The following is a 24,704-nucleotide window of genomic DNA, read 5'->3' on the forward strand; positions in this document are numbered from 1 at the left end:
ACTATTGATCACCCGATGACACTAGCTCCATGGTTTCTAGATCTGCTGATTAACAATCTTGATCGAATACTTGGTGTAACATTGGTTTAAGCAGTTTGCTTGCCTTCTCTAGTTAGGTAATAGGTACCAAGTAGATAGAAGAGAAAACTGCTTAACTCTCACTTCACTCAATCATAACCAGTGACTTTAAAAAATAAAAAATGTTTTTATTGCATCTGTACAAATCACATACTGCACAAAAATGGAGCCAGAAAGACATGCACTTTGACCCCACAACCTCCCAAAGGATCGTTAAGTTAGACATTGCCAAATGCACAAGTATGGTTGCTTGAGAACACACAACCAATAGGTTATCCATGGCAGAGGTGGTAGATGTGTTAACTGCTCTGGGGTGCCCTTGCCTCAGAAGAGATCGGAGGGCATAAGTACCACTGTCAAAAACCAGCCAGCTGCGATAGGTACATCTGTAGCAGAAGCTGGGATGATCCTGCAAGGAAATGAATTTTATCAATGCATTTCTTTGTCTGAAGATTAATCCGAACTGGGTTCTCATTGTGGATCCATGTAATCACAGCCAATGCTGTGTCATGTGCACACTAGGTTAGGAGGCATTGCTTTCAGGACGCATAGTGTAAGGGGACATTCTCTCAGTAAAGAACTGGCGGTTTACTGGGGCATTGAAACATTTTTCTTCACTAGTTCAGCAGATAACACACTTGTTTTAGTGTCCACCTAACACCATTTGATTAGTGTTAAACCATTGAATTGAACAATCTCTAATTTGGTGTTTCACCTCCATACTTCCCACCCCCTAACTGGGAGTATACATCTTCATAAGATCACAAAATCATGTGATAGGGAGAATTAGGCCATTCGGCCCATCAAGTCTACTCCGCCATTCAAGCATGGCTGATCTATCTCCTTCCTAACCCATTTCTCCTGCATTCTCCATATAACCTCTGACACCCGTACTAATCAAGAATCTATCTCTTGCCTTAAATATATCCACCGACCCCTCCTTTCAGGCCTATTCTTACAAGCTCAATGCTTGACAAAAACAAAAGCCTAGGTGCAGTCTTCAACTCTTTGGCAGGTCACATAGTTTGCAGACACTCGCTGGACCCTCCTCACAAACTAGCAGTCAACATACCAATATTTACCCAGAAATTAAATTTAGCCCAAATAGCCACTAAATAAATTTGAGAATGCATTTGGAGCGTACACATTTTCAATTTAAACCTCAGGCACTTTCAATTATTGAAAAATGAAAGTCATTGCCATTAATTACATAGAAGAGACGAAACATTTATTATACAAAAAGTTTTATTAAAAAACCAACAATCCAATAGGGTACTTGTACCATATCTAAATGTCATCACAATGAATTGAACACATACGCATTCAATGTAACAATCCATATGGGGAGCCAATGTACAAAATAAATGGTTGGTCACAGAAAATACATCTACCAGGTAAAAATAACAAAAGCAATATACTGTTTTTAAAGTCAAAACCAAATTCAATGAGATGGGACAGGTGGCAGCAGTTCTTGTGTAGATGGCAGGGGTGGATAGGAAGAGGGATTGGCGAATGATACAAAAACAAAAAATGTACTGGACAGTTAATTGCTGCTTTAGATGCCTAAACACCACTTCCTATGAATCTTCTATCTGGAGTAAAATACTGTTCCTTCACCTAAAAGAAACCAAACAGAGAATGGATGTTGGAGATGGTCAGATTCAACAGATCAGCAGAGTACAAAGAATTACAATACACAAATACCCACCCATATATACCTTGAGCTTTAAATTCAACAGTTAATGCAACCACCAAAATATTTACTACATAAAATCTATAAATGCTGAATAGTCCAGGAACTAAAAATCCAGAGAAACTTGAAAACTTGTAGGCCGAATTATACTTTCCACACCCTTTACAAAAGACAATTGCGTTTAATGGAGTGAGTATACTAATGTTAGCTGTTAAAACCCCCCCAGAAATATTTTGATTGTGCTGTGTGCAGTAGTCTAAGCTTCCCCAAATGATCAGGTAATAAAAAGTCTCAGGAATTGTCTGGGTTTAGCACATGGACTATTTGCAATTACGACTACAGGACTATTAAAATGGGGGAGGGAGGAAAGCAAGCATTTAATAAACTGGATTTAGAAAATATATATTAATACACTTGGAAAGTCCAAAGACAAGCTGTATCCATAGAAGAATGAATTATTCTGTAAGCAGTCGTATTTAACCATTACAGGGGCCTGTAAAAAATGCATTAAATTACATTAATATAATAAGCAAGAAATAAGTGAAGGCAAAGCTTGAAGTATCCATTTTATTTTAATGCTGATACAGGATGTTGGAAGAGACCATACCAAACGGCAGCATTCGAGAGCGCGAGCGTCTCGTACTCTGTCCGCATTGAGCGGGCCTGTGAGAATCGTGTGGTCAGGGTGACACATGGCCTGCAATGAAGTTCCCGCTGGCGGGTACAAACAAGGTATAATGTCAGTTAGCAGACAATGGCTTTCTTTTTGTCTTGAAGTGTCCTTTATTTGTACCCATTAGCAGTACTTTACCTGTTTAAATTTACAAACTTGTTAAAAAAAAGGGCAAAAGCCATAAAGCTTCTTACAGCATCTGCATTACAAAACTCCAAGAGTGTCTACTTTTTAAAAAAAGCACTTGAGTGCTGTAAAATTTTAAAATATGTAAATTAATTATAAATATAATTTTAACGAAAGTTAAATAATGTTAAAATGAAATTTAAACGAATAGCTAACATACCTGCTTCCAATGGGCTGCAGGGACAAATCTTAGTATGGTTTGTAGCTATTCTGATGACCTCCACGTCGTGGTGCTTTCCCATAACCACTCTGTTGATCTGTAACATTTTTAGCATTTACACAAGATGCTCAATGATCCATTTCACACTCAACCAAAAAAAGTTCACATATGTAGCCTGGAAAATTTGATTTTTTTTTTTGATTTTTTTTTATAAAGACCCTCACCAAAAAAAGATCTTCATCCTAGACAGGCTTTAGGTGAGCTGATTACAAATAATCCTTTTGGGTTATATGGGGTTATTTAAAAACTCCATCAAGATCAAGCACAATCACTGTAGCACTACATCACTGATTGTGGGATTGGCATCTCTCCTTGTGTTTTATTGGTTTCTCAAAGGCACACGCCTGAAATATCAATCTGTCTAAAAACACCACTGACCTGCTGATTGATTATTTTTATGTTGGACCTGCAATACTTGGTTTAAATCTTTTAATTTCATATTCATTGTTGGGTTTTTCTCAGTTATTGGCCAGGCCTCTAAGTGAGAACAGTGCACTAACAGAGCACTCGTGTCACAATGGGAAAGAGGGGCCCACAGCAGGAACAAGTAGGCCAGTTCCATCCCACAGGAGCACACATCCTTATCAGCGGACCAGAAGGGCCCCCAACCCCTTCAATGATTGCCCCACCCTCTTTGCAAGAAAAAAAGCATGGAAGGGAAAAGCAGCAGAAAAATTAAGATGGAACATGCAGTAATCCAGCCTTTGCATATCATGCCAATTTGTTTTTCAGGTCATGCAGTGCTCAAAAACAATTTAACAGTCTAAAGTTAAAAATAAAGAGTTCATTGCATGCAATTATGTTTGAAAAAGTTGAACAAGCACTTACTGCCATAGTCACCATATCCATAGTAGTTATTATAAGCAGGATAGTCATAGCCACCATAACCTCCATAGCCCTGGCTATTGTAGCCATAGTTATAGCTGCCATAGTTTGGATTCCAGTAGTTATTATATCCTTGGTTCCAGTTCTGGCTTGGGGCTGAAAAGTGCAATGAAGATTTTCATCAACTGGAACAATTACAATTTAACCCCACAGTACATCAAGAATGTACATTACCTCCAGCACCTGTCCCACCGCCTCTCCCACGGCTTCGACCTGCAAAAGTACCTCGTCCAACTCCCCACTGCTGCTGCTGCTGATAGACTTCCTTCGACATTGCCACCTTGATCTCACACTGTCAAATAAGAAACAGTTTCAGCTTTTCCTCACTATATTATCATGGGTTCTTCCAAATCTAGAGGTAAAACTATTAATTTAAAGTCACTCATGCACAAGAATCCACAAAATACATCTAGATCACATGCACTTTTTGCAAATACACAATCCGTTGGACACAGATTTAAGGACCCAAAATAGCATTAACCAAAAGCAGTTACTCATTACTCGGCCAGTAGTCAGACACCATCTGTATATATGTATATATGTCCGTATTTACCTAATTAAATTTTTTGTAAAAATTGTATGTATGCACAGTACGAGCAGCTTTCAGTCAACTGTACATATAGTGACAATAAATGGCATATCATATCATTATCACTCGGCCAGTAGTCAGACACCATTCCATTGCGTATTTACAATTAAATTAAATCCAATTACAATCAAACTATTCATATCACCAGGTTATTCCTGGTAATGCATTAATTTCAGCACAACATACCTTGCTAAGCCCAACATTATGGAACTTCTTTTCAAGAATCTTCTTAACTGGATCCTCTTCCTTGAAAGTTATGAAACAGAATCCACGCCTCTTATTTGTTTTGTTGTCCATAGGAAGTTCTATTGATTCCACCTACATTTTATGAGAAACAATTAAAATTCTATGTTCATGCTCGACTATATCAGTCAGAATTCATATTAGACCAGCAGATGCACAACCCATTCCTACCATCAAAGCAAAACAAAAATCAGGAAATTTCATTTATATCCACACTCAAGACTTTGCAAGCCACAATTAAAATCGCCCAGAACTGATAATGCACCAAACCCATGAAAGGCAACAGCAAATAAAGGCCTGTCGATCCTAGCTATTTATTAATTCATTTGAAGCATACTTTTCACATGTCATTCCACCTCACCGATCCCCATATCTTACAATTTGAACTGGCATTCAAAGATTAACTACATTTTTGTCAGTAACTTGAAAGATTAAGATGTAATATACATACTTCCCCAAATGCCCCAAAGTATTCTCTGATCTTCTCTTCTGCTGTATCAGGTGAAAGACCTCCTACAAAAATTTTCTTTACGGGTTCCTTTTTCATTGCCTTGGCTTTTTTGGGATCTATCACCTTGCCGTTTAATTTATGCTCCTTCTGTTCCATAACCTATATGGGAACGGAACAAAAATATTCAAAATATCAATCAGAGAAAACAGATACTGAAACTTTATTTCATTATTAAGCCATTATCTTCTGAACCCACTTTTTAAGCCCAAGGTTTATGATCAAATACCTTATCCACACTGTCAGCCTCTTTAAACAGGACGAATCCAAATCCTCTTGAACGCCCTGTAATGGGATCCAACTTTAATGTGCAATCTACCACCTCTCCAAATTTAGAGAAATAGTCCTTCAGATCTTTCTTTGTGGTATCCCAGCTGAGGCCACCCACAAACATTTTTCTGCAGAAACAGTGAAGTATATACACATCAGTAGCCAAATCAAAAACTTAAGCTGCCTCACACAGTAACCATGTTCCTGGTGCACCTTCATCAAGAATACATGCAAAACCCCATTTGGTGGATAAATTAAGCAATTTTATTTTCAAGACAACATTACAGTAGATGCACAGCAGGATTAATTTTAAGCTATTCATTACATAGATTGGGGCCTTGTATTTTACCAGAAAGTATTCCAAAACTAATCAAGATAAAACTCTATGCAAAATGTTCATAAGACTGAACTCCTGCCAAGAGTCCTGGACTTCTCATTGTAGAAAACTAAATACCAGCATCCCACAATGGATAGGTTTACCTGCCTCAGGGCTTGAGGCCACTCTACGAAAGTATCAATATTAGTTCTTGGCCCTGATGAACTCGTCTAAGTTTTTACAGTATAAACCTCCTCAAGCATTGAATAGTTTGGAACTTCCACATTTACAGATTTAAAATTTTCTCGGTTCAACCAAAATTTCTGAGCGTAAAGTGATGCTGAAAGTACATCGTACTAGAAGAAATGTCAAATGGAGGATAATGATAAAAGCTAACCAAAACCCAAACAGAGCAATAAGGCCTAGCTAGAAGTTACCAAGTTGAGCCAAGGGTACTGCTTTAAACATATTGAACGTCAAATTGCATTATGTTCCAAATTTACTGAATCTGATTAAAAACACCAAGCATTAAATATCTGAACTGGACAGTAAGATCTATAATCGGCAACCAATCTAGATCTTGGACATATTACCAACACAAAACTGTACTCTGAATTCACTAAACTCGCCTTTGCACCAATTTCTGCCCAAAAATGCATGATGGTTCTGGCCACGAGCTGTCCACAATAATAATAGTAGGGGGAAATTTTAATTTAGTCTAAAATTGATCTTTTACTGGGTATGGGGCCCTTGCCCCAATGACTATCCCAATATCTAAACTTCATTGGGAATGTCAATAGTTTGACCACCAAATTCCTGATTGCAAACATTAGGTTAGGCTTTCACAGGACCAGAAACCGACATCAGACCTTTCATCACTCTTTGAAAAGAACTAAAAGGAATACACAAAGCACTGTCCTGTCTGTGAAAGCCTAACTTTATCCAACAGCAGTAATATAACCACTGCCATTTCTGGTTTTTAGGAACCAGTACAATGTCTCATAGGTTCCCATTGGAAACAATTCTCAAGATTTAAACTGGATTGTTTTTTTGGCAACATATGAAAATTGTGTAGAAAAATAAAAGGGGCACTCCCAATACCAAAAAAAAATGACATAACCTTTCTGAATGAAAGCAAGTCGCTACACATTTAGGACATCAGTAGTGCTGTAGACACACTAGACAAACCATAAGAATCCCACTGTCGATTGCTGTAGGTAAGAATCATTTCAGACAGATCGCAAATAACTTCCACAACTGACCAAAACCAGATTAAGCTTCAGAACAGTTTGATTTTCTGTAATCAAACCTTTGTATGAGTTGGGGATTAACAAAATTGAAATAATACAAATAAATTTTGGAATAGCTCCATTCAAATTAAGTCTACTCTTCATAAGGGTAATATCTGGTTATTTCACAGGCGGGCAATTCCCTCCGGCAATCTTATAAAACAAATCTTACCATAACAGCATAACCAATGTTACATTTTAACATTAACGAGTATGGTAATAAAATCCGTCCAGCCTGCACTATGGTGCAAATCAGGGGAACGGGAATAAAGAACACTACCAGTCGATTTTCTACAAAAAGGGAACACTCTTTGTGAAGGTTACCCACTCTCAAAAGGGAATTGTAAATGTTTAAAAGGAAAACAAAAAACTTCCCGCCACAAATGATCGACGCCATTGAGCGAGATGAAAACAATCTGCCTCTGCCCAGGGGGGCACACGAGTGGCAAGGGTGCTGGGTAAAGTGAGATTTGTGAACGCGACAGCGCGAATGATTGTGTGTATTTTCATATGGCTCCGAAAATGTCGGAACAATTTCTGCAGCTTCACTGGATCCGATACTCTGAATAAAGTTTATTTTGATTTTTATTTAAATCTGCCTCTGCCCATTGACACAGTATCCGCGGGAAAGACGGGAGGAAGCACATGGGAGAGGGAATGTGGCCGGGAGTGAGTGCAGGCTGCGCTCTCCTCCCCCCCACCCCCCGCCGCCGCTCGCCTCCGTCACAATGGTCCTCACGTCACAATGGGGCCCACGACCGGAAGCCGAGCCGGGCCGGCCGGGTAGCGCGCGCCACCGATGAATGAACGGCCGGTCGGTCGGGCCTGGAGCGGGTGGGTTGGTGGGCGGTTCGCGGCCGGAGCGGAGCCGGCAGACAGACAGGCAGCGGGGAGGGGGATGGAGGCCCCGACCGGGCATCGCCAAGGACACGGGGGCAGACATGGCCTACTCTCCCTTCCCGTCTTTCCTCTTCTCTCGCCACCTCCTCCTCACCCTTCGTCCTCCTCCGTTTTGCTTGCGTCGATCTTGGCCCCCTCGGTCTCGATGACCGCGACCAAGCCGTCGCCACCCTCGCCTGCCTTGGCCTCCGACGTCGCATCGCTCAGGCCCGCCGCCGCCACCGCCGATGCCTCGCTCTCCGCCGCCGCCACCGCCACCGCTCCTAGGCCTTGCTCCGAAGCCTCGATCTCGGAGAACTGCTCCGCCTCCGACATCTCTGGGGCAAACCGGGAAGCCGCCGCCGCCGCCGCCGCCGCCCTGATCAAAGGGGGGAGAGACAGACGCACGCGCGCGCGCGCACACACACAGAGTCCGCGCCGATCGCAGCACCGCCGCCGGTAACAGATCCTCGATGAAGGAAGAAGGGGAGGTAGCGGCGGGAGCCCGGGTGCGGATCGACGGGTGTGGAGCCGGGTAGGGAATGCGGCCGCACACGCCCGCTCCTCTCTTTAAATAATGGTGTCCTCACAAAATGGCCGCCGCGACCGGGACCTGGGCCCGGGGCGGGTCACGTGAGCGGGGCGGCAAAGGCAGCCAATGGGCAGCAGGTGGGTGGGTGCGCGTCGCCGCCCGCGGTGGGGGGGGCTGGAATGTTACCAAAGAGTCTCGGCAGGCGGCTCCGTGGGCAAGAGGGGACTCCGTCTGCTGGGTGGCGGCCGCGGAGGAGGAACAAAGCAGGCATTGTGACCAAAGATCCTTTGCTATAGGATCTTTGATTGTGACGGCAGGTGGAGGAGTCCTCCCGCAGGCTGTGTGTGTGTGAGAGAGATTTACCAGGACTCGAAGGTCCAAGTCAAAGATCCTATAGAGAGCTATAGGATCTTTGGTCTAAACTATAGGGAGAGGTTGAGTAGGCTGGGACTATTCCCTGGAGCGCAGGAGGATGAGGGGTGATGTTAAAGAGGTGTATAAAATCATGAGAGGAATAGATCGGGCAGACGCATAGAGTCTCTTGCCCAGAGTAGGGGAATCGAGAACCTGAGGACAGTATTGGGGTGTGTGGGTGGTGGGGGATTTAATAGGAATCTGAGGGGTAGGGTAACATTTTCATACAAAGAGTGGTTGGTGTATGGAATGAGCTGGCAGAGGAGATATTTGAGGTAGGTACTATCGCAACGTTTTAAAAAAGATTTCAAGATCAATTTATTGTCACATGTACCAATTAAGGTACAGTGAAATTTGAGAGTCAGTTAGACATGTATATGAATAGGGCAGGTTTGGAGGGGTATGGGCCAAGCGCAGAGAGGTGGAACTAGTGTAGACCCAAAATACTCGAATAACTCAGGCAGCATCTCTGGCTAGAACGAATGGGTGATGTTTCGGGTCAAGACCCTTCTTCGACTAGTGTAGCTGGGATGTTGCCAGTGTGGGCAAGTTGTGCCAAAGGGCCTGTTTGCATGTGGTATGACTAAATGCTCATCACTGAATGTGTTGCAATGTTAAGGAATTCCTTTCCTGTGTTGCCCACAAAATATTTGTGCAGTGAATATGCAGCTGAGAAACTGGGTAATATGCATTGAGACAAAATGCAGGAGTAACTCAGCGGGTCAGTCAACAACTCTGGGGAGAAGGAATGGGTTACGGTTCGGGTCGAGACCCTTCTTCAGACGGATCCAGGTTTTGACCGAATATCCTCATTCTCCTGACCAACTCTTCGTCCCACTAATTCACTGCCCCCGACCTCTCTATTTTAATTTTTATCTGAATTCTACCTCTCTTCACCATACAGTATTTAAGTTGATGGAACTATTATAATGTGAGGCACATTTTACTAACTGTTGCAATGTAAAGTTTGCCTGACCCCAGTCCAGTCTAATGTTGGGTATGGAGACATATGTAACTGCAGTTGTTGGAATCTTGAATAAAGCACACATTGCTGGAGTAACTCAGTGGGCCAAGTTGCATCTGTGGAGGATATGGACAGGTGATGTTTCAGGTTCGGATATGCTTCCTTTGTTTAAGATTATTATGTTTACTGAGGTACAGTGAAATGATTTGTTTTGCATGCTATCAATCAAATAATACTGTACATAGAAAATAGGTGCAGGAGTAGGCCATTCGGCCCTTCGAGCCTGCACCGCCATTCAATATGGTCATGGCTGATCATCCAACTCAGTATCCCATCCCTGCCTTCTCCCCATAACCCCTGATCCCTTTAGCCACAAGGGCCACATCTAACTCCCCCTTAAATATAGCCAGTGAACCCGGAAAACCCAGAAGTGGCGGCGCTGCCTTGCAGCTGCGGCTCGCCTGCAGTCCGTTTGTCTTTTCTGTTTTTTGTTTTCTTTTGTCCCGTTGTTGCAGTTTATATTGGTTTATTTAGTTGTGTATGTGTGGGGGGTGGGTGTGGTATGTTTTTTGACTCTTCCGTTTCGGGGGGGGGGGGAATGCGACCTTTCCTGCCGTATCCCCCGTCTCCGCGTCCGTCTGCGCTGGGGCCTATCACAGAGCTGGCGGCCTCCAACTGCGACCGACCTCGAGGCTGCGGAGGCAGAGCCAGGACTTACCAACGCGAGGCTGGCCGACTTCGGGGCGGTGGTTGCGGGGCGACCCAACTTCCGACCCGACTTTGGAGGCTCGGCCGCGGGCCAGTGGACGACATCATCGGGAGCTCACAGGTCACAGGTGGTGACCTGTTTTTCCAGAGCTCCCGCAACTACAGCAGCGTCCGCTGGACTGGAGGGCGGCGGCTTCGACCGCCCCGGGCTGTGGAGTTTGAACCGGCCCGTTTGCGGAGCACGGATTCAGTCGCAGGACTTACTTACCATCACCCGGCGGGGCCACAACATCGGAGGCTTGGATTGCCTCAGCGCAGAGGGAGAGCAAGGAGGGAAGAGACAATGACTTTGGGACTTTAAACTGTGTTGAGTGTTTGTTATGTATTCTATGTTATGACTGCAGGCTAAACCATTTTGTTGTACTGAAAAGTGCAATGACAATAAATTGAATCAAATCAAATCAAAACTGGCCTCAACTACCTTCTGTGGCAGAGAATGCCACAGATTCACCACTCTGTAAAAAATGATTTTCTCATCTTGGTCCTAAAAGACTTCCCTCTTATCCTTAAACTGTGACCCCTAGTTCTGGACTTCTCCAACATCAGGAATAATCTTCCTGCATCTAGCCTGTCCAACCCCTTAAGAATTTTGTAAGTTTCTATAAGACATAATTCAATGCATAGATCCAATCAAACTCAAGTATCAGACTTTACATAAATACAAACTTGAGTACAATAGGCAGAGCAAGGGTGGTGGGGTGTAGATCAACGTGATTATTCAGAACTCCACTTACTCAGTTAATGGTGGTGCTAAATAAGTCACATTCATCAACATTGAAATCCCTGTTGCAGAACGTTCAATGCATTGTGACTTTCAAACTTCCGACTTCTCAGGAACATACTGAGACAAACTCAGTGCAGCCAACACAAAGGCTCTGTGGGGAAAGAGCCACTGACTTGACAATCAAGAGTGTTAAATTGTCATAATGGAACAGTTACATTTCTACTTGCAGCAGCATGTCAGGCCTGGAAGCACAACTTACAGATAATAATGTTTTAAACAAAAAATCTAAATTAGTCGCCCTAATACCAGTACCAAAAAGTCTGAAGTTCTTCGTACAACCAACGACAGTCCACAGTTCAAAGGTGGGGTTAGTGTGGTCAGGAGCCTGCTGATTGTTTGGAAGAAGCTATTATTGAAACTGGTTTATAGACTCGTGTACCTTCTTCCTGGTGGTTCCCAGTCCCTCCATCGTCGTTACCGACAGGCCACCACCACCTTCTTCCTGGTGGTAGGAGTGAAATGAACTCACGTCGCAGCGGCCTCTGCAGTCCGTCTGTCTTTTTGTTATTTTTTGTCCCGTTTTAATGTAGTTTTTATTTTTTTTGATGGTGTGTGTGTGTATGTGCGTGTGGTGGTGGGGGGGGGGGGGAGGAGGTGGGGGAGAAACTTTTTAAATCTTTCCCCTGCACGGAGAACCCGACCTTTTCCCTGTCGGGTCTCCGTTGTCATTGGGGCTGCAACGTGGAGCGGTCTCCAGCAGGAACGACCTAGGGCTCCAGTCGCGGAGCTGCGGAGCTGCGGACCTACTCACCATCGTAGAGCTGGCCGAGTTCAGAGTGGTGGTGGCGCGCTGCTGCGACTCGACCCCGGGGATTCGGAGGCTTACCGCAGGTCCGGTGGACAGTGACACCGGGAGCCCGAGGGTCCCTGCTGGGAGACCGCTTTTCGGTGCTTCCGCAACGGCGACTTCACCCGCCCGAGTCGCGGGGTCGAGGAGTGCCTGGAGCGGGGCCTTACATCACCGCCCGGCGCGGCTTCAACGGCTGCGGGACTTTGCTAGCGCCCGCGGGGGGCTCCAACAACAAGACCCGGAGGGCCTTGCATCACCCGGCACGGCGTTAATGGCCGCGGGACAATTGCCATTGCCCGCCGGGGGCTTTGACTCTGACATCGGGAGGGGAATGGGGAGTGCAGGGGAGAGATAAGTTTTTTTGCCTTCCATCACAGCGAGGAGGAGATGCGCTGTGATGGATGTCTGTGTAAATTGTGTTGTGTCTTGGGTCTTTTTTTCTTGTGTGTATGACTGCAGAAACAACATTTCATTTGAGCCTCTATGAGGTTCAAGTGACAAATAAATTGTATTGTGTGTATTGTGTATGAGAGAGCGGCCAGGTTGGCGTGGGTCTTTGATGCTGGCTGCCTTTTTGAAGCAGGGCTTCCAATAGATCCCTTTGATGGTGGGGAGGTCAATACCTGTGACGGACTGCGTGGGTTCCACTACCTTTTATAATCTCCTTATAGTCCCAGGATTTTTTAGTTGCCAAATCAGGCTGCAATGCAACAAGTCAATATGGTCTCTTCCAACCATCTGGAAAGGTTCAAGAGAATATGAATTGATTGTAGTAAATCTCCTCAATCTTCTAAGGAAGAGGTGTTGATGGGCTGTTTTTATGATTGCATCAATGTGCTGTGACCAGAATAGATCTTCGCAGATATAGGAGCAGGGAGGTTCTACTGCAGTTGTACAGGGTCTTGGTGAGACCACACCTGGAGTATTGCGTACAGTTTTGGTCTCCAAATCTGAGGAAGGACATTATTGCCATGGAGGGAGTGCAGAGACGGTTCACCAGACTGATTCCTGGGATGTCAGGACTGTCTTATGAAGAAAGACTGGATAGACTTGGTTTATACCCTCTAGAATTTAGGAGATTGAGAGGGGATCTTATAGAAACTTACAAAATTCTTAAGGGGTTGGACAGGCTAGATGCAGGAAGATTGTTCCCGATGTTAGGGAAGTCCAGGACAAGGGGTCACAGCTTAAGGATAAGGGGGAAATCCTTTAAAACCGAGATGAGAAGAACTTTTTTCACACAGAGAGTGGTGAATCTCTGGAACTCTCTGCCACAGAGGGTAGTTGAGGCCAGTTCATTGGCTATATTTAAGAGGGAGTTAGATGTGGCCCTTGTGGCTAAGGGGATCAGGGGGTATGGAGAGAAGGCAGGTACGGGATACTGAGTTGGATGATCAGCCATGATCATATTGAATGGCGGTGCAGGCTCGAAGGGCCGAATGGCCTACTCCTGCACCTAATTTCTATGTTTCTATATGCATGCCCAGGAACTTGACATTTCTCCACCACCAACCCACAATAAAGACAGGTTCATGGATCCTCGGTTCTCCCCATCTAAAGTCAACAATCAACACCTTTGTCTTACTGATGTTGAGAGCAAAGTTATTGTTCTGACTCGTTTCAATCAGAATTTAATTCTCCCTCCTATACCCTGACGTCATTACTTGTCATTTAATTCTCCCTGGGAAAAATGCATCCACCCCAACGCTTAAAATGTGGATCACAAGCATGTCTGAGATGCTTCATCTTGAAGATAAGAGACTCGTCTTAGCAGGAAAATCAGAGCAAAGACATGGTCTCCTTTTATTGATTTATTCCAAGTATAGTATGGTGCAACACAACTCTGGAAATAAAGCGATTCACGAACTGGGTGATGGGTGTGGTGAGATGTGAAGCAGGTATATCCCTACACAAGGGTCACTTTTTTTCCCCTTGTTTTCTGTTTCTTTTCTTTTTTTTTCTTTCTTTTGTTTTATAATTTTATGGGTTTTTGTATATTTTTCTACAGGCTATCACTTGTTCACCCCTGGACTGCCCATCGGGTACTCTAGGGGTTTACACATCACTACTTCCTTCACTCTTTCTTGTTCTCGCTCTCTCTCTCTCTCTTGATCTACCTTTTTCTTGTTAAATTTAAAAGAGAAGTTGTACATAAAATGTATTTTGTCATATGCCGCGGTTTATACTACTGTACATTGCTTCTAATAAAAACACAAATAAAAAAAACCCAAAGAATTTAATTCTCCCTCCTATACCCTGACTTGTCATTACCCGTTATTCATTCAATGTTCGCCCACAAAACATAACATCCAGAAGTTTATTTTTAAATTCTAAATAAGAATTGGTTAATGTTAATATTTTCTCTATTTTTCTAATTATGTCTTTTTTATATGCACTTAGCTGTGACATTAAAGGGCCTGTCCTACTTTCCCGAGTTACTCACAAATTCTACTGAGTTTTCCCCTTGATTCAAACTCGGAGAATGTCCGTAGGAGTCCGTAGATATATTGTAGTGGCTCGTTATGCAAGCCGTAGGTATTCGTGGCATCAGGTAAGTCGGGACGTTTTTTCCAGCATGACAAAAAAGTCCACGAATAAAAAGATAGTCGGGAGGAGAAAAATTGCAACTTTCGTAGATCACAAAAATCTTAAGGTCCTTTCAACTCGGCAGAGGACTCAGGAAAGTGGGACAGGCCCTTTAACCTCACCATCCTTATTCTTTTTCTAAGTATTCTTGTTAAATATCAATGCATATAGAAACATAGAAGATAGGTGCAGGAGGCGGCCATTCGGCCCTTCGAGCCAGCACCGCCATTCATTGTGATCATGGCTGATCGTCCCCAATCAATAACCCGTGCGTGCCTTCTCCCCATATCCCTCGATTCCACTAGCCCCTAAAGCTCTATCTAACTCTCTCTTAAATCCATCAAGTGATTTGGCCTCCACTGCTGTCTGTGGCAGGGAATTCCACAAATTCACAACTCTGGGTGAAAACGTTTTTTCTCACCTCAGTCTTAAATTACCTCCCCTTTATTCTATGACTGTGGCCCCTGGTTCTGGACTCGCCCAACATTGGGACCATTTTTACTGCATCTAGCTTATCCAGTCATTTTATAAGTTACTAAAAGATACATCCTTCTAAACTCCAGTGAATACAAGCCCAGTCTTTTCAATCTTTCCTCATATGACAGTCCCGCCATCCCAGGAACCAATCTCATGAACCTACGCTGCACTGCCTCAATCACAAGGATGTCCTTCCTCGAATTAGGAGACCAAAACTGTATGCAATACTCCAGATGTGGTCTCACCAGAACCCTATACAACTGCAGAAGAACCTCTACACTTATACTGAAATCCTCTTGTTATGAAGGCCAACATTTCATTAGCTTTCTTCACTGCCTGCTGTACTTGCACACCAACCTTCAGTGACTGGTGTACAACGACACCCAGGTCTCGCTGCACCTCCCCCTTACTTAACCTAACCCCATTGATATAATAATCTGCCCCCTTGTTTTTGCTACCAAAGTGAATAACCTCACATTTATCTATATTATACTGCATCTGCCACGGATCTGCCCACTCAACCTGTTCAGGTCACCCTGCAACCTTCTAACATCCTCTTCACAGTTCAAACTGCCACCCAGCTTTGTGTCATCCGCAAACTTGCTAGTGTTTCTCCTAATTCCCTCTTCCAAATCATTAATATATATGGTAAACAGTTGCGGCCCCAACACCGAGCCTTGCAGCACTCCACTCGCCACTGCCTGCCATTCTGAAAAGGACTCGTTCACTCCTACTTTTTGCTTCCTGTCTGCCAATTAATTTTCTATCCATGTCAACACCCTACCCCCAATACCATGTGCTCTAATTTTAGTCACCAGTCTCCCGTGCGGGACCTTATCAAAGGCTTTCTGAAAGTCTAGATACACTACATCCACTGACTCCCCTTCATCCATTTTACTTGTCACATCCTCAAAAAATTCCAGAAGATTAGTCAAGCATGATTTTCCTTTCATAAATCCATGCTGACTTGGACTAATCCAAATGCCCCATTATTACCTCTTTAATAATTGATTCCAGCATTTTTCCCACCACCAAAGTCAGGCTAACTGGTCTGTAATTCCCCGTTTTCTCTCTCGCTCCTTTCTTGAAAAGTGGGATAACATTAGCTGTCCTCTAATCCACAGGGACTGATCCTGAATCTATTGAACATTGGAAAATGATCACCAATGCGTCCACTATTTCTAGAGCCACCTCCCTGAGGACCCTGGGTTGCAGTCCATCAGGCCCCGGGGATTTATCATCCTTCAGTCCCATTAGCCTACCTAATACTATTTCTTGCCTAATGAAAATTTCTTTCAGTTCCTCGACCCCCTTAGATACTCTGTCCTCCAGTACTTCTGGGAGATTGTTTGTGTCTTCTTTAGTGAAGACAGATCCGTGATACCTGTTCAACTCTTCTGCCATTTCCTTGTTCCCCATAATAATGTCATCCATGTCTGCCTTGAAGGGACCCACATTTGACTTTGCTCCTCTTTTTCCCTTAACATATCTAAAGAAGATTTTACTGTCCTTTATATTCTTGGCCAGCTTCCCTTCGTACTTCATCTTTTTCAGCACGTATTGCCCATTTTGTTTCCTTCTGTTGTCCTATGAAAGTTTCCCAATCCTCTGGCTTCCAGCTACTCTTTGCTGTGTTATACACTTTTTCTTTTAGTTTTATTCTATCCCTAACTGCTCTTGTTAGCCACGGTTGCCTCCTACTCCCCTAAGAATCTTTCTTTTTGGAATGAAATGATCCTGCATCTTCCGGATTATGCCCAGAAATTCCTGCCATTGCTGTTCCACCATCATTCCTGCTAGTATCCTTTTCCAGCCTACCTTGGCCAGCCTCTCTCATGCCTTCATAATCCTCTTTGTTCAGCTGCACCGCTGCCACTTCCGATTTAACCTTCTCCTTCTCAAATTGCAGATTAAAACTAATCATATTTGATAAAGTCCCACATAGGAGATTAGTGGGCAAAATTAGGGAACATGGTATTGGGGGTAGAGTGCTGACATGGATTAGAGAAGTTGTTGGCAGACAGGAAACAAAGAGTAGGGATTAACGGGTCCCTTTAAGAATGGCAGGCAGTGAGTAGTGGGGTACCGCAAAGCTTGATGCTGGGACCACAGCTATTTACAATATACATCAATGATTTGGATGAAGGGATTCAAAGTAACATTAGCAAATTTGCAGATGACACAGAGCTGGGTGGCAGTGTGAACTGTGAGGTGGATGCTATGAGAATGCAGGGTGACTTGGACAGGTTGGGAGAGTGGGCAGATGCATGGCAGATGAAGTTTAATGCGGATAAATGTGAGGTTATCCACTTTGGTAGCAAAAACAGGAAGGCAGATTACTACCTAAATGGCATCAAGTTGTGAAAAGGGGAAGTACAACGGGATCTGGGGGTTCTTGTACATCAGTCTATGAAAGTAAGCATGCAGGTACAGCAGGCAGTAAAGAAAGCGAATGGCATGTTGGCCTTTATAACAAGAGGAATCGAATATAGGAGCAATGAGGTCCTCCTGCAGTTGTACAGAGCCCTAGTGAGACCACACCTGGAGTATTGTGTGCAGTTTTGGTCCCCTAATTTGAGGAAGGACATTCTTGCTATTGAGGGAGTGCAGCGTAGGTTTACAAGGTTAATTCCCGGGATGGCGGGACAGTCATATGCTGAGAGAATGGGGCAACTGGGCTTGTACACTCGAGTTTAGAAAGATGAGAGGGTTTCTCATTGAAACATATAAGATTGTTAAGGGCTTGGACACGCTAGAGGCAGGAAACATGTTTCCGATGTTGGGGGAGTCCAGAACCAGGGGCCACAGTTTAAGAATAAGGAGTAAGCCATTTAGAACGGAGACGAGGAAACACTTTTTCTCACAGAGAGTGGCGAGTCTGTGGAATTCTCTGCCTCAGTGGGCGGTGGAGGCAGGTTCTCTGGATGCTTTCAAGAGAGAGCTGGATAGGGCTCTTAAAAATAGCAGAGTCAGGGGATATGGGGAGAAGGCAGGAATGGGATACTGATTGGGGATGATCAGCCATGATCACATTGAATGGCGGTGCTGGCTCAAAGAGCCGAATGGCCTAGTCCTGCACCTATTGTCTATTGTATATTGTCGTATTAAGATCACTACCTCCAAGCGGTTCCTTTACCTCGAGTTCTCTTATCAAATTTGGTTCATTGGACAACACTAAATCTTGTTCTTAATTTGTTCTTAATCTTATAATTTGTTCTTTTGACTGCGTCAGTAAATTGTAGCTTTGTACTTGTGAAGGTATACTTGTTTTATTTTTAAGTCTCTCCAAATTACTTTATGCAATTAGTTTGCCAGCGTTTCCTGTACCTGCAGATTAGCCACAGGGCATTTAATGTTTTAACCAAAACCTAACCATTAATGGTGTCCCATTCTATATTACTCTTATAACCATATAACAATTACAGCACGGAAACAGGCCATCTCGGCCCTTCTAGTCCGTGCCGAACACTTATTCTCCCCTAGTCCCATCTACCTGCACTCAGACCATAACCCTCCATTCCTTTCCCGTCCATATACCTATCCAATTTATTTTTAAATTATAAAATCGAACCTGACTCCACCACTTCCACTGGAAGTTCATTCCACACAGCTACCACTCTCTGAGTAAAGAAGTTCCCCCTCATGTTACCCCTAAACTTCTGCCCCTTAATTCTCAAGTCATGTCCTCTTGTTTGAATCTTCCCTACTCTCAGTGGGAAAAGCTTATCCACGTCAACTCTGTCTATCCCTCTCATCATTTTAAAGACCTCTATCAAGTCCGCCCTTAACTTTCTGCGCTCCAAAGAATAAAGACCTAACTTGTTCAAGTTACTCCCATTCTCATCTATTAGCAGGTTGCAAGAATTTACATGGCTACTAGACCAGCTTCACACGGGAGGGCTGGTCCCCAACGCAATATTCCACCTCTCCATCAATTCCAATATACACACACTCACTCAGACACACTCACTCATACACACACCATATATGACAGTAAACCTTCTTGAATCTATTCACACGGCTGAGCGTGGCCTCTCCACTGTGGGGCTTCCGCAGTCAACAGCACTTCCGCAATCAGCATGACCTCTGCACTTACCGGAAATTACACAATCAGTCCGACCTCTGCACTCACGCTATCAGCGCGACCTGTCCACTAAGCAGAATTCATGAAATGAGCAGGACTTTTGGACTAAACACAGTCGGTCCTAATAAAGCGTTTTTATTCCTTCCAAACACAGTCAGACCTAACAAAGCATTTATTCTTTCCAAACACAGTCGGACCTAATAAAGCATTTATTTCTTCCAGACAGTTGGACCTAATAAAGCATTGCAGTTTCAAGCACAGGCATGGCAGCAGGCCAAACAACTCATGGCATTGTCATTTCATTTCCAATTAAGCATTGCACTTTCAAGCACATGCAGGGCAGCAGGCCAAACAACTCATGGCATTTTCATTAAGGGCTAACAAATCATTTATTGCAAGTGCATTGCAGACTCACAGTTCAGTTGATTCACAGCTTAGAATGACAGTCGTGGCCTCTCCCTCATGATCTTGCAGAGTGACTGACTCATGTCCAGGCATCTGGGGTTTTATAGTCCTGCCCCTCCCCCCTCCCAGGAAGGGCAGTTACCTTAATCGCAGTGATTGACAGGTAAGAGGACCAATCATCTGATCAAGGTTTTTTTTAAACACTCATAACTTTTCTATTTTTCATTGATGGGAAAAATCCTCAGGGCTGGCGCAGCAGAGGAGGACTGCGAATAAGATGGCCAAAAATCACAGCGATACAGAGTAGCGTTTTTTCTAAAATCAATATACAGCGCAGACAGGAAGTGGTCAAGATGAGACTTTTAATTATATCGATATCTTCCCACCCTTTACAGTGATACTTCCGCATTGAAGATCACAGCTGCATCTCAGCATTTCATATCTCTCAAGAAATGTTCCTAATGCATGATACAATTTCAGTGTCATGGAGTGGTTCTTTGTGATTTTCAAATAATTTATGTAACCTCTTGAAACTCAAGATGTTCAAAATAGGTCCCAACCCAAAACGTTATCTGTCATTTCTCTACCAATGCTGCCTGACCCACTTAGATCCTCCAGCCTTTGCTTAACATTCCAGCAACTGCAGTCACTTGCATCCCCGTTTTAAGAGAGTTTAATTGTTATATTTAGCAGGATCGGGACAATTAAATTCTTACTTGCTGCATTTTTACAGGCCCTTCAACGCAATAATACAAAAAAAATGTTTAGGTTCATTATCACACGTTCATGAGGTACAGTGAAAAGCTTAATTATTCATACTATCCATACAGTCATAGATATAATTAGTTCAATCTCAAGCACAATAGGAGGAGCAAAGAGGAAGACGCATAGCGTAGAACTAGACTAAGTGGGACCCGTTGGATCCCATGTTCACACGGGAGGGCTGGTCCCCCGACGCAATATTCCACCTCTCCACCAATTCCAATATTGGTGGCCAGTTGGGGGGGGGGGGGCCTTTCTGGAGCGCTGGTATGGGTGTTGTTGGCTGCAGGGACTACTGGTCTCCAGAGAGCTAGTATGGACATTGTGGGCCAAATGGATTCTTGGGGCGGCAGCTCAGTCCCTCAAGCCTGATGTGCTGGCAGCTCACTCGCGGCTGGTGGGCTGGCAGTTAACTCACGGATATTCCTTGAAATTCAATTTCAAGCAGAGTGCAAGGCCACCAAATTCAAATCCATTTTCCTACCATTTCAAGCAGGGTGTAAGATGGCGGCGCTGCCTTAGCAGCTGCGGATTGCCGGCAGTCCGTCTGTTTTTTTTTCTTTTTTGTTGTTGTTTTTTTGTCCTGTTCTAGTTAATCTTTGGTTTATTAGGTTGTGTATGTGTGTGGGTGGGGGGAGAAACATGTTTTTGGTCTCTTCCTTCGGGGGGGATGCGACTTTTATTGCATATCCCCCGTCTCCGTCTCCGCTGAGGCCTAATAGCAGAGCTGGCGGCCGCGGAGCTGGGGCAGCGTTCCAGCGGCAGCGGTTCGACTACGGAGCTGTGGTGTTCCGACAGCAGCAGAGATCCGGCCTCGGAGCTGGGGCAGCGGCAGCGGCCACCCGGCCTCGGAGCTGGGGCAGCGGCCACGGCCGGCCTCGGAGCTGGGGCAGCGGCGACCCGGCCTCGGAGCTGGGGCAGCGGCAGCGGCGACCCGGCCTCGGAGCTGGGGCAGTGTTCCGGCGGCAGCGGCCACCCGACCCGACCGCGGGCCCAGTGTCGGGAGCTCGCAGGTCACAGGTTGCGGACCTGTTCTCCGGAGCTCCCGCAACAACAGCTGCGTCCGCTGGACTGGAGGGCTTCCGCAGCTTCGACCACCCCGGGCCGCGGAGTTGAACCGGCCCGTTCGCGGAGCTCGGATTCAGCCGCGGGACTGACATTACTTACCATCGCCCGGCGGGGTCACAACATCTGAAGCCTGGATCGCCTCGGCGCAGAGGGAGAATAAGAAGGGATGAGACAAAGACTTAAGACTTTTGCCTTCCATCACAGTGAGGAGGTGCCTGGTGAACTCACTGTGGTGGATGTTAATTTGTGTTTATTGTGTGTTTTAGTCATTTTTTACTATATGTAGGACTGCAAGGCGACACAATTTTGTTCAGACCGCAAGGTCTGAATGACAATAAAGGCTACTTTGACTTTTGACAAGGCCACCATATTCAAGTGCAGTTTCGTACCACTTCAAGCAGGGTGCAAGGCCACCAAATTCAGGTTCAGTTTCCTACCACTTCAAGCAGGGTGCAAGGCCACCAAATTCAAATGCAGTTTCATACCACTTCAAACAGGGTGCAAGGCCACTAAATTCAAGTGTAGTTTCATACCATTTCAAGGAGGGTGCAAAGCCACTAAATTCAAGTGCAGTTTCATACCATTTCATGCAAGGCCACCACATTCAAATGCAGTTTCATACCTTTTCAAGCAGGGTGAAACCACCATTAAAAATCACCATAAAACCACACAAAACACCACACTCACAGTTCAGTAGAAATTCAGTGCGTTCAGTTGATTCGCAGCTCAGACAGTCGTGACCTCTCCCTCCCCTATCATGCAGAGACTGAGCCACGCCCACACTTTCGGGTGTTAAAATCCTTCCTTCTCCCACTGGAAAAGGTGTGGCCTTCATGGCGTGATTGAGAGGAGAGAGATTCCCAACATTTTTTTAAACACTAATAACACTTTTGTTTTTCATTGATGGGAAGAATCCTCTGCACCTGGTGAGCAGAGGGGGACTGGGAAAGATGGCTAAAAATCACAGCCGTAAGTGGTAGCGTTTTATCTAAAATCAATATAGTGCAAACAGGAAGTTGTCAAGTTTAGACAAACAACCATTTGCATGCAGTGCCTTTTCACTTCAACCCAAACCCCCCAAACAACCATTTGCATGCAGTGCCTTTTCACTTCAACCCAAACAACCATTTGCATGCAGTGCCTTTTCACTTCAACCCAAACAACCATTTGCATGCAGTGCCATTTTACTTCAACCCAAACCCCCAAACAACCATTCGCATGCAGTGCCTTTTTACTTCAACCCAAACCCCCCAAACAACCATTTGCATGCAGTGCCTTTTCACTTCAACCCAAACCCCCCAAACAACCATTTGCATGCAGTGCCTTTTTACTTCAACCCAAACCCCCCAAACAATCATTTGCATGCAGTGCCTGTTTACTTCAAACCAACCATATATTTCATTTTCAACCCACATTGAGGGCACTCGCAGTTGAGTAGACATGTGTTTAGTGTTATTCAGAGCTCAGAGACACGTGATCCTCTGGCTTCCTCCATCTTGCAGAGACTGAGTGAGGCACACCACTTCTGGGCTTCTATAGTCCCTCCCCCTCCCACCAGCAGGGGCAGCAGAGAGAATGGCAATATTTTAAAAAACATTAATATCTCTCTAATTATTCATCGATGGGAAAAATCCTCTTGTCCAGGAAGGCGGAGGGGGACTCTGAGCGAGGTGGCCAAAAATGACGGCCGTAGGTGGCAGCGTTCTCTCAGAAATCACAGCACAGTGAGCCAAAAGCGGTCAAGATCCGACTTTAGTAATATAGATATAGTTCTAACAATCACCTGTGTCCGGATCAAACCTGGGACTTCGGCTCTGTAAGGTAGCCTCGCTACTGCTGCCCACTTCTGCCTGATGGGAGCAGGGAGAAGAGAAAATGATGTGAAGTGTAGATGGAGTCAATGTGGGAAGTCTGGTCTGATGAACTCAGTTACATCTACAACAATTTATTTCATCCTTGGACAGAGCTGTTCCCAAACCAAGCCGTGATGTAACCTGAAAGTATTCTTTCTATGGTGCTCAAAATACGTTTTGTCTAAACATTGCAAAACCGCAGCTGAAAATAACATGTACACGATAGAACATGTACTTGCCTACAACCATGTCCAGTGGAAACGTCGATTTTAAAGACCATTTCTTGAATGTTTCTTTCCAAAGATCTCAAGGTGAAATACTTTTGAGATCGTCCCTGTTAATATGTGAGGACATTTGGTCGCTATGAGGAACTTGCCTGATATTTACTGTGGGGATAAATGATCGGCTGGATGCTATAACAATATTCTGGGAGTTTAATTCCTCTTGAACCATACAAGCATGTAAACAAAAACTTGGTTTAAATCTCAGCTGAAGGATGCAACATGAACAAGTAGAGCTTTGTCAGTACCGTTCTAGGCACATAGAAGTGCAACTGAACTTTATCTACCAACAGCGTTAAAAGAGTATTTTCAATACAGCCAGACTGATAATTATTAAACAATATATTTTTAAGTTACTTTGGCCTTGTTTCAATTCCTCATTTCATTTATAGTGCACATTTGCTATCATCAGTTGTCTCGAAGATTCCAGCATCTGCAGTCTCGTCTAGCCATTTTCTATTATGTTCTCCCATTCCTTCCTGAAGCCAGAAACACGTCTTGGATTTCAGCTCAATGGGCAGCAATAGACTTCCTGCTGGTGCTTCCAGATACCTGTGTAAAACTTGTGATTATTGGTAAAGGAATGTCTGATCTTGTTAGTGAACAACATAACAAATATCGATTTAGCACTGTGTATACAAAGCAGAATACAACTCCTATTAAATTTTTTAAGACGAGCAGATGTTTTTGATGAAAGAATATTGGAAACTCTTCAGACGCTTTGGAAGAGACCATTGCACTGTTTTTCCAGAATTTCAGCCAATCTGTAGAAGCTCAAAGTGCCTGCTTGAAGAGAATGTTTTCTGACTGAGTTAATAGGAAAGTCAAACAGTTAGGTTGTTGACACACTGCCATCCCTGTCTCGTGGGCTCTGTTGGTCCTTTCCATTTTATTATTTTTGGGTTGATTTTGGACTTTCTAATTCTACTACACCCCACCCTCAGAGAGAATTGGAGCAATGATTAGCAAATATTTACTACACTATGCAGTCAGTAGATGGGGTTAGTGGGACAAACCATGACGTTGTACTATTTTTATTAGGTATAAACATTTATATTATAACTAGACCAAGTGCAGACCCGTTGGGTCTGTTCCCCCAACGTGCGG

The 24,704-nt window shown here is 44.3% G+C and overlaps 1 protein-coding gene across 7 annotated transcripts; it reads right to left on the reverse strand.

The window, feature by feature from the left end:
- Positions 1–1,305: 1,305 nt before the first annotated feature.
- Positions 1,306–8,428, reverse strand: hnrnpd (heterogeneous nuclear ribonucleoprotein D). 7 transcript variants are annotated; one of them, XR_008723842.1, is made up of 9 exons: positions 7,945–8,426; positions 5,305–5,473; positions 5,019–5,177; positions 4,511–4,642; positions 3,910–4,027; positions 3,679–3,831; positions 2,791–2,887; positions 2,379–2,485; positions 1,306–1,695 (listed from the first exon to the last, which is right to left on the reverse strand). XR_008723842.1 is itself a non-coding variant. In XM_055639157.1 (8 exons), exons 1-7 carry the CDS (start codon positions 8,163–8,165, stop codon positions 2,820–2,822), a joined length of 969 nt encoding a protein of 322 aa, XP_055495132.1. In that variant the 5' UTR covers positions 8,166–8,427; the 3' UTR covers positions 1,306–1,695; positions 2,791–2,819. The 7 variants fall into 7 exon arrangements, 5 of the variants coding, with proteins under 5 accessions (XP_055495132.1, XP_055495111.1, XP_055495143.1 ...); XR_008723845.1 differs by lacking the exon at positions 3,679–3,831 and having other exon boundaries at positions 7,945–8,428; XM_055639157.1 differs by lacking the exon at positions 2,379–2,485 and having other exon boundaries at positions 3,961–4,027; positions 7,945–8,427.
- Between the last annotated feature and the right edge of the window lie 16,276 nt (positions 8,429–24,704).

Source organism: Leucoraja erinacea, chromosome 1 (assembly GCF_028641065.1).
Source record: "Leucoraja erinacea ecotype New England chromosome 1, Leri_hhj_1, whole genome shotgun sequence".
NCBI lineage: Eukaryota > Metazoa > Chordata > Chondrichthyes > Rajiformes > Rajidae > Leucoraja > Leucoraja erinaceus.